This window comes from Salvelinus sp. IW2-2015, linkage group LG33 (genome assembly GCF_002910315.2).
Source record: "Salvelinus sp. IW2-2015 linkage group LG33, ASM291031v2, whole genome shotgun sequence".
Taxonomy (NCBI): Eukaryota; Metazoa; Chordata; class Actinopteri; order Salmoniformes; family Salmonidae; genus Salvelinus; species Salvelinus sp. IW2-2015.
The window spans coordinates 33,315,745-33,328,332 of record NC_036872.1 but is presented as its reverse complement, the minus strand read 5'-3'; the positions used below and the strand labels follow the sequence as shown (position 1 = coordinate 33,328,332).

The following is a 12,588-nucleotide window of genomic DNA, read 5'->3' as shown; positions in this document are numbered from 1 at the left end:
ATTAGGAGGCCTGCGTCTTGTGACCGTAGCGTACGTATAGGTATGTACGGCAGGACCAACTCGGAAAGATAGGTAGGAGCAAGCCCATGTAACGCTTTATAGGTTAACAGTAAAACCTTGAAATCAGCCCTTGCCTTAACAGGAAGCCAGTGTAGGGAAGCTAGCACTGGAGTAAATGATCAAATTTCTTGGTTCTAGTCAGGATTCTAGCAGCCGTATTTAGCACTAACTGAAGTTTATTTAGTGCTTTATCCGGGTAGCCGGAAAGTAGAGCATTGCAGTAGTCTAACCTAGAAGTAACAAATTCATGGATTAATTTTTCTGCATCATTTTTGGACAGAAAATGTTGATTTTTTGCAATGTTACGTAGATGGAAAAAAGCTGTCCTTGAAACAGTCTTGATATGTTCGTCATATCTGCTGGAAAACCACATCAGTGTCTGACTTTCAGCTGTAGCAGATGCACCTCCCTCAACTTCACTCCTCGACTTTCATCTGCAGTCGGTTGCTTCAGCCTTACCACTCAAACAAGCCCATTATCTGTTAAGTTTCCCAAACTCGGTCCTGGGGCCCCCCCTGGGTGCACGTTTTGGGTTTCGCCCTAGCACTACACAGCTGACTCAAATAACCAACTCATCATCAAGCTTTTATTATTTGAATCAGCTGTATAGCGCTAGGGAAAAAACTAAACGTGCAACCAGGGGGGGCCCCAGGACCGAGTTTGGGAAACCCTGTGGTAAGTGACAGGTTGGAAAAGAGAGGGATTTATGCCGTGTTCACGTGCTAGTCGGAACTAGGAAACTTGAAAATGTCTGACTTATTAACTGGTTGTACACAGCAAGTTTATAAGCAGTTAACAAGTCGAAAATMTCAGTTTCCTAGTTCTGAATAGCATGTGAACGCGACGTAACCAAACAGAATATAAAATATTATGCTTTGGTATTGTGTCAGTGTTAATTAAGACTGGTCCTCAGGTATTGGAAAATCTTTAATAATCCAATGTTTTACGGAATGGATGAATATGTTGATTAAAACATCACATGAAATCATGTTAGCACAGACTGGAGAAAATAATACAGACAGACTCACAAAAGATATGGGAAAGATTGATGTCGTTCATTAAAAGCACATGAAATAGCCTAACACCTATTAGTAGAAAAAACMAACAAAACAAAAAATACTCTCCATTGTATTTTGGTGTGTTTCTGTATATTTTGGTGTACTGTATTGTTGTTTTGTGTAGAATATGAAAAAAGGGGGAAGGAGCTGACTACCGAAATGGTACTGGACCCGAGAACCGAACCAAGGAGCCAGGGTTCCGGTAAACCAAACCGGAGAAGACCATCTGTTGCTCAGCAACGCTCCTCGGCGTCTTCTGGAGTTTGCAGTGACTGCTGGGAATCTGAGGCCCGACTGAGCGACCGCCCTTTTTAGACGAACGAGAGAAGAGCAACGCTGCAAGTGTCGGGAAAGAGCTATACGCAAAAACAACTTAATAAAGCGGCAGAACGTAACTTGAGGTATGTTTTCAGATGTATGAGGTGAAATATTTCAGGCAAATTATGTCTAAATTATGAAATGTCTCAGGAAAAAGTGTATTTTAATGCGCGATTTGATGACGTACTGGCGATGGTCAAACTCGAAATGGGGAGAGCCTTTACGGGCCTATTTGAAAGGATTAGCTACTGTAACTTGTTTGCTAACGTTAACTAGATTGTTCGCTGCTTCTTATAACCCATTATGTAGTTAGCGTTGCTAGTATTAGGTACACATTCTGATTAAATATATATCGTTAAGTTTGATTTTACGGGCCTCAATTATAGCGCGAGGCCTTCTGCTGCAGCTAAGCTTGCTAGCTACCGTTAGCATTGTCTGCTATTTTCAATTGGTCAACTTGATGCCAATCACACTGCTGTCAAACGCATGATTGGCTGAATTCGACGTCTTCTCTTTGCATCGGTAATATTCTATTGGATAACACATGAGGCTGACGCGATTTTCCCGCCTCGAACGTTATCATTTTTCATGACGAAATACTATCGATCCAATTTGTGCAGAACACAAACATACGACAAACAGCGATATTTCCCACAAATATTGCCCACATTGGCAGATAAAGATGGAAATATACAGTACCAGTCAAAAGTTTGGACACACCTACTTATTCAAGGGTTTTCCTTTTATTTTACTATTTTCTACATTGTAAAATAATAGTGAAGACATCAAAACTATGAAATAATACATATGGAATCATGTAGTAACCCAAAAAGTGTTAAACAAATCAAAATACAGTTGAGATTATTCAAAGTAGCCACCCTTAGCCTTAATGACAGCTTTGCACACTCTTGGCATTTTTTTTATTTTTTATTTTACTAGGCAGTTAAGAACAAATTCTTATTTACAATGACGGCCTACCAAAAGGCAAAAGGCCTCCTGCAGGGACGGGAGCTGGGATTAAAAATTAAAACAAAAAACAAATATTTAAAGAAAATTCTCTCAACCAGCTTCCGCTGGAATGCTTTTCCAACAGTCTTGAAGGAGCTCCCACATATGCTGAGCACTTGTTGGCTGCTTTTCCTTCACTCTGCAGTCCAACTCAGCCCAAACCATCTCAGTTGGGTTGAGGTCGGGTGATAGTGGAGGTCAGGTCATCTGATGCAGCACTCCATCACTCTCCTTCTTGGTAAAATAGCCCTTATACAGCCTGGAGGTGTGGTGGGTCATTGTGCTGTTGAAAAACAAATGATAGTCCCACTAAGCGCAAACCAGATGGGATGGCATATCACTGCAGAATGCTGTGGTAGCCATGCTGGTTAAGTGTGCCTTGAATTCTAAATAAATCAGACAGTGTCACCAGCAAAGCAACATCGCACCTCCTCCTCCATGCTTCACGATGGGAACTACAAATGCGGAGATCATCCGTTCACCTACTCTGCATCTCACAGAGACATGGCGGTTGGAACCAAAAATCTTGCATTTGGACAGATTTCCACCGGTCTAATGTCCGTTGCTCGTGTTTCCGTCTCTTCTTATTGGTGTCRTTTAGTAGTGGTTTCTTTGCAGCAATTCGACCATGAAGGCCTGATTTCACGCAGTCTCCTCTAAACAGTTGATGTTGAGATGTGTCTGTTACTTGAACTGCTGCAAAGAAACCTGAAACCTTGAACTGAAGCATTTATTTGGGCTGCAATATCTGAGGCTGGTAACTCTAATGAACTTATCGTCTGCAGCAGAGGTAACTCTGGGTCTTACTTTCCTGTGGCGGTCCTCCTGAGAGCCAGTTTCATCATAGCGCTTGATTGTTTTTGCAACTGCACTTGAAGAAACTTTCCAAAGTAAAATATGGAATGTTGTTTYTCTTTGCTTATTTGAGCTMWTRTMYSCCTAATATGGACTTGGTATTTTACCAAGTAAGGRTATATTCTGTATACCACCTCTACCTTGTTACAACACAACTGATTGGCTCAAACGCTTWAAGACGGAAAGAAATTACACAAATGAACTTTTAACAAAGCACACCTATTAATTCAAATGTATTCCAGGGGACTACCTCATGAAGCTGATTGAGAGAATGCCAAGAGTGTGCAAAGCTGTCATCAAGGCGAAGGGTGGCTACTTTGAAAAATCTCAAATATATTTTGATTTGTTTAACACTTTTTTGGTTACTACATGATTCCATATGTGTTATTTCATAGTTCTGATGTATTATTCTACATTGTAGAAAAGAGTAAAAAATAAAGGAAAAACCCTTGAATGAGTACGTGTACAAAATTTTCACTGGTACTATATATATTCATAAAAGCTGCAGAATGCCCAATGATAACATTGTATTTAAATCTATGTTATAATCACATTACTGTCTGTGCATCAATATGCTGTGAGCATGTTGTTCATGTTTAACTTGTTTGCCCAGATGTAGTTGTACACTCAGACCATATAGTCTGTCATTACTGGTGATGTGAACTGTGTGCCATCTCTGCATGGATTTCTTCCTTGTGTGCAGGTGAGGGGCTGAGCCATGGCAGATGAGGGTGAGGAYTGTGGTAGTCAGTTCCCAGACCATTATAAAGTCATGCTGGACAAACTGAATGAACAGAGACAGATGGACCAGTTCACAGACATCACTCTCATAGTGGACGGTAAGCTCATCCTCAGTGATGTTTYTTGAATTGCAGAAAGTGAAGGTGCAGCTTTAGCTTGTCAACTAAAAGTTAATTATATTTTATTAATACAAAAACAGCCTTGTTTCAGTCTTGTAGGTTAATAGTAGAACAAAAAAAAGTTTTTCAATATCATTGTGTTAAGGAAAAATGCCCACATTGTCAGGTATTGTCAGGTAATCAGGTATTCTATTATGTGCTGTACCATTCATGTGTTCATCTTACCTCTGGTCTGTAGGACACCAGTTCAGGGCCCATAAGGCAGTGTTAGCAGCGTGCAGTCAGTTCTTCCACAAGTTCTTCCAGGACTTCACACAGGAGCCACTAGTGGAGATTGAAGGTATGTACTGCTGAACCACTGATGCATCCACTGACGTATGTCTGTCATCAATCAAGAAAATAAACGATAGCAGATAGCGCTATAGACCCTGAGAAACAAAACAAGGCCTACATCCACTTCTGACAATAACTATAAGACTATCACACAATAACCCAATGTACCCATCAATCCGCTGTGTTGTGCAGGAGTGAGTAACTCAGCTTTCCGCCAGCTGATGGAATTTACGTACACGGCTACGCTGGCTGTCAATGGGCCAGAGGAGGTCAACGACGTGTGGAAGGCAGCAGAGTACCTCCAGATGCAGGAGGCCATCAAGGCCCTCAACAACAGGTTGGACGGCCATTATAACATCTGGACCCCCTTACTACTAATATAGTCCCTTACTACTTACTGTGCCTTCAGAAAGTATTCATACCCCTTGACTTATTCCARGTTTTGTTGTGTTAGAGCAGGTATTCCCAAACTGGAATTTCCAGGGGTACGCGCAATGCCGRCGGGGGTACYCCAAATAAAAATGTGATTTACATTTAAAAATATATAAATATTATTTATTTACTTTAAAAAAACAACACACATTTTCAAACAGTCCATTTATATTTTCTAACAGGGCTATCTATACATTTGGGTGAGATTTTTTTATCACCTGAGTAGCCTCGTTTCACTGCCAAAAATAAAATTAAACCAGCTAGTGTTCAGTGAAATAACAACACAATGTCAAATACAGGTAGCCTAGTCAAATAATTAACTTCTTTGGGAACGGGGGGCAGTATTGAGTAGCTTGGATGAATAAGGTGCCCAGAGTAAACTGCCTGCTACTCAGGCCCAGAAGATAGAATATGCATATAATTAGTAGATTTGGATAGAAAACACTAATAATGTCTGTGAGTATAACAGAACTCATATGGCAGGCAAAAACCTGAGAAAAATCCAACCAGGAAGTGGGAAATCTGACGTTTGTAGTTTTTCAAGTGATTGCCTATCCAATATACTGTYTCTATGGGGTCAGATTGCACTTCCTAATGCTTCCACTAGATGTCAACAGTCTTTAGAAAGTTGTTTCAGGCTTCTATTGTGAAAGGGGAGCGAATAAGAGCTGTTTCAACCAGTGGTCAGGCTGAAAGCTGATAAAAACATCCTAAAGATTGATTATATACATCGTTTGACATGTTTCTACGAGCTATAATGGAACTTTTTTGACTTTTCGTCTGGACTTTGTGAGCGCGCTTTGTGCATTTGGATTACTGGACTAAACGCTCGAACAAAAAGGAGGTATTTGGACATAAAGATTAACTTTATCYAATAAAACAAACATTTATTGTCTAACATGGAGACCTGGGAGTGCCATCKGYTGAAGATCATCAAAGGTWAGTGWTTAATTTTAARGCTATTTCTGWCTTTTGTGACACCTCTCCTTCTTTGGAAAATGGCTGTATGGTTTTCTGTGGCTAGGCGCTGACCTAACATAATCACATGGTGTGCTTTCGCTGTAAAGCCTTTTTGAATTCAGACACTGTGGCTGGATTAACAAGAAGTTTATCTTTAAAATGGGGTATAATACTTGTATGTTTGAGGAATTTTAATGATGAGATTTCTGTTGTTTGAATTTGGCGCCCTGCAATTTCGCTGGCTGTTGGCGAGGTGGGACGCTAGAGTCCCACTGGGACGTTGTGACATCAAATGGACTTTGGTGGTCAAGATGTGTATGTATCTYTACTGATGGCGCAAAAGCCATGACAGGGAGACATAGTGGAGTGGTAAAGCGAGTGCAAGCAGTTGCTCCCGACGCCACTTGGGTACACTGCAGCATCCACCGAAGAGGCTCTTGTTGCCAAGGAAATGTCTAACAGCTTGAAATACGTTTTGGACACTATAGTGAAAATGGTTAACTTTTTAAAGCAAGGCCCCTGAACTCTTGTGTATTTTCTCCACTATGCAATAGTGGGCAGCGACCATGTAACGCTTTTACAACACACAGAAGTGCAATGGTTATCAATTGGCAAACTATTGACACGTTTTTTTAAATTGAGAGACAAGCTTAAAGTTTTCTTTACTGACCATAATTTTCACTTGTCTGACCGCTTGCATGATGACGAGTTTCTCACACGACTGGCCTATCTGGGTGATTTTTTTTTTTTTTCTTTTTTGTTCTCGCCTGAATAATCTGAATCTAGGATTACAGGGAGTCTACGCAACTATATTCAATGTGCGGGACAAAATTGAGGCCATGATTAAAAGGTTGGAGCTCTTCTCTGTCTGCATTAACAACACACAGGTCTTTCCATCATTGTATAATTTTTTGTGTGCAAATTAACTCAAGCTTACAGACAATGTCAAATGTGATCTAGCGATGCACCTGAGTGAGCTGGGTGAGCAATTACGCAGGTACTTTCCCGAAAAGGATGACACAAACAACTGGATTCGTTATCCTTTTCATGCCCTGCCTCCAGTCCACTTACCGATATCCGAACAAGAGAGCCTCATCGAAATTGCAACAAGTGGTTCTGTGAAAATGTCATTTACTCTGAAGCCACTGTCAGATTTCTGGATTGGGCTGCGCTCAGAGTATCCTGCCTTGGCAAATCGTGCTGTTAAGACACTGATGCCCTTTGCAACCACGTACCTATGTGAGAGTGGATTCTRGGCCCTCACTAGCATGAAAAGTAAATACAGGCACAGTGTGTGYAAAATTATTTAAGACAGGCTCTCCAATACAACCCAACATTGCAGAGTTATGTGCATCCTTTCAAGCACACCCTTCTCATTAACCTGTGGTGAGTTATTCACAATTTTCTATGAACAAATAAGGTTTTATATGTAAGATGGTTAAATATAGAGCAAAATTATTGATTATTATTTGTTCCCTAGTCCTATAAGAGCTCTTTGTCACAACCCGGTTCGTGGGAAGTGACAAACTCATTCTTATGTTTAATAAATGTATCTTATAGTGTGTGTGGCAGGCTTACAATGATGGCAAAAACAACATTTGAGAGTGCYCTGWCCCTGGTGCTAGAGGGGGTACGCAGCTGMAGGTTGAATGTTTMAAGGGGTACGGGACTATAAAACGTTTGGGAACCACTGTGTTAGAGAATTCAAAATGGATTAGATTGTGTTCTTTCACCCATCCACACAAAATACACCATAATGACAAAGTGAAAACATGTTTATAAAAATGTTAGCAAATGTATTGAAAATGAAATACAGAAAGTATTCACGCCCCTGAGTCAGTACATGTTAGAATCACCTTTGGCAGTGATTACAGATGTGAGTGTTTCTGGGTAAGTCTCTAAGAGCTTTGCACACCTGGATTGTCCAATAGTTTCACAAAAAAAAATATTTCTTCAAGCTGTCAAGTTGGTTGTCTAGGTGTTCCGAGCAGCGTCTGTCATTGCTAGACGGACATTTTCAAGTCTTGCCATAGATTTTCAAGCTGATTTAAGTCAAAACTGTAACTAGGCCTCTCACCTAACTGAGTTAGGAAGSATGCCTGTATCTTTGTAGTGACTGGGTGTATTGATACACCATCCAAAGTMTAATGAATAACTTCAACATGCTCAAACAGATATTCAATGTTTCCTTTWTTTTTTWTTTTTACCCATCTACCAATAGGTGRCCTTCTTTGCGAGGCATTGGAAAACCTCCCTGGTCTTTGTGGTTCAGTCTGTGTTTGAAAWTCACTGCTCGACTGAAGGACTTTACAGATAATTGTGTGATGCACAGAGATGAGGTAGTCCATGCAATTTATTAAGTGACTTGTTAAGCACATGTTTTACTCCTGAACTTATTTAGACTTGCCCTAACAAAGGGGTTTAATACTTATTGACTCAAGACATTTCAGCTTTTAAATTATAATTTTTTCTTAATTTTTTTAAACAATTTGTGAAAATGTCTATAGGGTATAGTGTCACTAGCCTACACAATCTCAATTGTAATCAATTTTGAGTGGAATAAATATTATGGCTGAACTCAAATGTGCTGGTTGATAAAATACCTGTATTTATGGGAAAGATGTTTGAAACMGGTATTTTGTTTGTAAATTATATTGTAAATTGTTATGGTAGAGTTATGTCTTTCATGGAGTGATCAGAATTCTATGGGAAGGTCTGCTCAATCCAAGAGTACAACCAATTGATTACAGCATTACCCCAAAAATGGACGAGGCAGTTGGCAGCGGAAGGAGGTAGGGAACTGGTCTGTCTGCCCAATATATAAAGAATCAACTGACAGAGGAATAGAAATAGCATAAATAGGAAAATATACCAGTTTCATTTSAGGACCAGGATGTTGACAGCTGTGCCATACAGATTGCAAAATATTTGGGAAGAGATTTATGATGTACCAATTCCACGGTACAGGGTGTATGAGGTGATATAAAAAATAATGACGCAAGATTCAAGACTTTGTGCTTTTCAGCTAAAAGTATTATATAGAATTCTTGCCACCAACAAAATGTTAAATAATGTTGCATTCAATCATCAAAGCTCTGCAGATTTTGTTGTGAGGATACAGAATCAATAGACCATTTATTTTGGTATTGCCCTCAGGTAGCCTGTTTTCTCTTTCAGGAATGGCTGAAAATGCAGAACATTGATCTAAAATTTACCCTAGAAATAAACTTAGTAAAAAAAGAAACGTAATTTTTTCAGGACCCAGTCTTTCAAAGATAATTTGTAAAAATCCAAATAACTTCACAGATCTTCATTGTAAAGGGTTTAAACACTGTTTCCCATGCTTGTTCAATAATCCATGAAAAATTCATGAACATGCACCTGTGGAACGGTCATTAACAGCTTACAGACGGTAGGCAATTAAGGTCACAATTATGAAAACTTAGGACCTAAAGAGGCCTTTCTACTGACTCTGAAAAACACAAAGAAAGATGCCCAGGGTCCCTGCTCATCTGCGTGAACGTGCCTTAGGCATGCTGCAAGGAGGCATGAGGACTGCAGATGTGGCCAGGACAATAAATTGCAATGTCTGTACTGTGAGACGCCTAAGACAGAGCTACAGGGAGACATGCCGGACAGCTGATCGTCCTCGCAGTGGCAGACCATGTGTAACAACACCTGCACAGGATCGGTACATCCGAACATCATACCTGCGGGACAGGTACAGGATGGTAACAACTGCCCGAGTTACACCAGGAACGCACAATCCCTCCATCAGTGCTCAGACTGTCCGCAATAGYCTGAGAGAGGCTGGACTGAGGGCTTGTAGGCCTGGTGTAAGGCAGGTCCTCACCAGACATCYCCAGCAACCACGTCGCCTATGGGCACAAACCCATCGTTGCTGGACRASACAGGACTGTCAAAAAGTGCTCTTCACTGACGAGTCGCGGTTTTGTTTCACCAGGGGTGATGGTCGGATTCACGTTTATCGTCGAAGGAATGWGCGTTACACCGAGGCCTGTACTCTGGAGCGGGATCGATTTGGAGGTGGAGGGTCCGTCATGGTCCGGGGTGGTGTGTCACAGCATCATCAAACTGAGCTTGTTGTCATTGCAGGAAATCTCAACACTGTGAGATACAGGGAAGACATCCTCCTCCCCCATGTGGTACCCTTCCTGCAGGCTCARCCTGACATGACCCTCCAGCATGACATGCCACCATGTGCGTGATTTCCTGCAAGACAGGAATGTCAAATCAAGTTTATTTTATATAGCCCTTCGTACATCAGCTGATATCTCAAAGTGCTGTACAGAAACACAGCCTAAAAACCCCAACAGCAAGCAATGCAGGTGTAGAAGCACGGTGGCTAGGAAAAACTCCCTAGAAAGGCCAAAAACCTAGGAAGAAACCTAGAGAGGAACCAGGCTATGAGGAGGTGGCCAGTCCTCTTCTTGGCGTTGTGCGCGGGTGGAGATTATAACAACTATGCCCAGATTTCAAAATATTCATAATGACAAGCATGGTCAAATAATAATCATGAATAATTTTCAGTTGGCTTTTCATAGCCGATCATTAAGAGTTGAAAATAGCAGATCTGGACAGGTGGCGGTTCCATAACCGCAGGCAGAACAGTTGAAACTGGAATAGCAGCAAGGCCAGGTGGACTGGGACAGCAAGGAGTCATCATGCCTGGTAGTCCTGACGTATGGTCCAGGGCTCAGGTCCTCCGAGAGAGAGAAAGAAGAAGAGGAGAGAGAATTAGAGAGAGCCAAGATTTTCAAAATGTTCATAAATGACAAGCATGGTCAAATAATAATCAGGAATAAATAATCAGTTGGCTTTTCATAGCCATCATTAAGAGTTGAAAACAGCAGGTCTGGGGACAGGTAGGGTTCCATAACCGCAGGCAGAACAGCTGAAACTGGAATAGCAGCAAGGCCAGGCGGACTGGGGACAGCAAGGAGTCATCATGCCCGGGTTGCCGTGACATATGGTCCTAGGGCTCAGGTTCTCCGAGAGAGAGAAAGAAAGAGAGAACGAGAGAATTAGAGAGAGCATACTTAAATTCACACAGGACACTGGATTAAGATAGGAGAAGTACTCCAGGTATAACCAACTGACCCTAGCCCCCCGACACATAAACTACTGCAGCATAAATACTGGAGGCTGAGACAGGAGGGGTCAGGAGACATGTGGCCCCATCAGAAGAAACCCCCGGACAGGGCCAAACAGGAAGGATATAACCCCACCCACTTTGCCAAAGCACAGCCCCCACACCACTAGAGGGATATCTTCAACCACCAACTTACAATCCTGAGACAAGGCCGAGTATAGCCCACAAAGATCTCCACCACAGCACAAACCAAGGGGGGGGCGGGCGCCAACCCAGACAGGAAGATCACGTCAGTAACTCAACCCACTCAAGTGACGCACCCCTCCCAGGGACGGCATGAAAGAGCACCAGTAAGCCAGTGACTCAGCCCCTGTAATAGGGTTAGAGGCAGAGAATCCCAGTGGAGAGAGGGGAACCGGCCAGGCAGAGACAGCAAGGGCGGTTTGTTGCTCCAGAGCCTTTCCGTTCAGTGTTCAGCCTTTCCGTTCCGTTCAATGTCAGTGTTCAGCCACGGCCAGCGAAGTGCCCGGCTCTCAATCCCATTGAGCACGTCTGGGACCTGTTGGATCGGAGGGTGCGGGTTAGGGACATTACCTCCCCAGAATTGTCCGGGAACTTGCAGGTGCCTTGGTGGAAGAGTGGGGTAACATCTCACAGCAAGAACTGGCAAATCTGGTGCAGTCCATGAGGATGAGATGCACTGCAGTACTTAATGCAGCTGGTGGCCACACCAGATACTGACTGTTACTTTTGATTTTGACCCCCCTCTTGTTCAGGGACCCATTATTCCATTTCTGTTAGTCACATATCTGTGGAACTTGTTCAGTTTATGTCTCAGTTGTGGAATCTTGTTATGTTCATACAAATATTTACACGTTAAGTTTTCTGAAAATAAACGCAGTTGACAGTGAGAGGACATTTCTTTRTTTTTTGCTGAGTTTAGTACTGTTGMGAGATCTGGAGAGACCAGGTCAGTCAATTAATAATATACTAATACTCTTAGTAAAAGTATTTATCTTCAACTCGCAGTCTGTGGATTCGATTAGATAGATTGAATTTCTATGTTAAACATCACAGCATAGTTGAAAAATATGTGGTGTGTAGAAATCTGAAGTGGGTGGCCAGCAGAGCTAGGTGGGAGGGGCTGAGGGAAGCTGAGGTTTGGGATGTGGAATTGGAATTGGAGACAAGTGGAAGTGGAGTTTTTGGGCGGCGTATAGAATGATGGTCAAAGATAAAAGTATAAAACAAAAAGTATGTTTGAATGACACTGAGGGACAGTGTTGTTACAGCTAATGCCGGGTTTGCATGAGGCTGATGCCGTGCAGGTGTTTGTACACATGCATATACTCACACTCTCATTCAAATGTGCACATACACGGACACACACGCAGGTAAATAGTGCCATATATGCACTCAAACATATTCAGTTGGCCTTGCGGTCATGATTTTGTTGTCCTTGATGTCTTTGTTGTTTTTTTGCATTGTTGTTTTCTGTTTTGCTTTGTCTTTCTCTTTTTTTATATATATATTTTGTTGGTGCATGGGGGTGGGGAATGGGATATTCTATTTTTTTTCTTTTTTTTTTTAC

General features: G+C 41.8%; 1 protein-coding gene across 1 annotated transcript in view; it reads left to right on the top strand.

Moving 5' to 3' along the window:
* The first annotated feature begins 1,418 nt into the window (after positions 1 to 1,418).
* Positions 1,419 to 12,588, top strand: part of LOC111957956 (zinc finger protein 131) — a 14,886-nt gene continuing 3,716 nt past the window's right edge. Inside the window, exons 1-4 of the mRNA XM_023979072.2 lie at positions 1,419 to 1,519; positions 4,003 to 4,138; positions 4,398 to 4,499; positions 4,685 to 4,829. Of these exons, the coding sequence (XP_023834840.1) occupies positions 4,018 to 4,138; positions 4,398 to 4,499; positions 4,685 to 4,829 (368 nt within the window). The 5' untranslated portion in view covers positions 1,419 to 1,519; positions 4,003 to 4,017. The remainder of the gene's footprint in view (positions 1,520 to 4,002; positions 4,139 to 4,397; positions 4,500 to 4,684; positions 4,830 to 12,588) is intronic.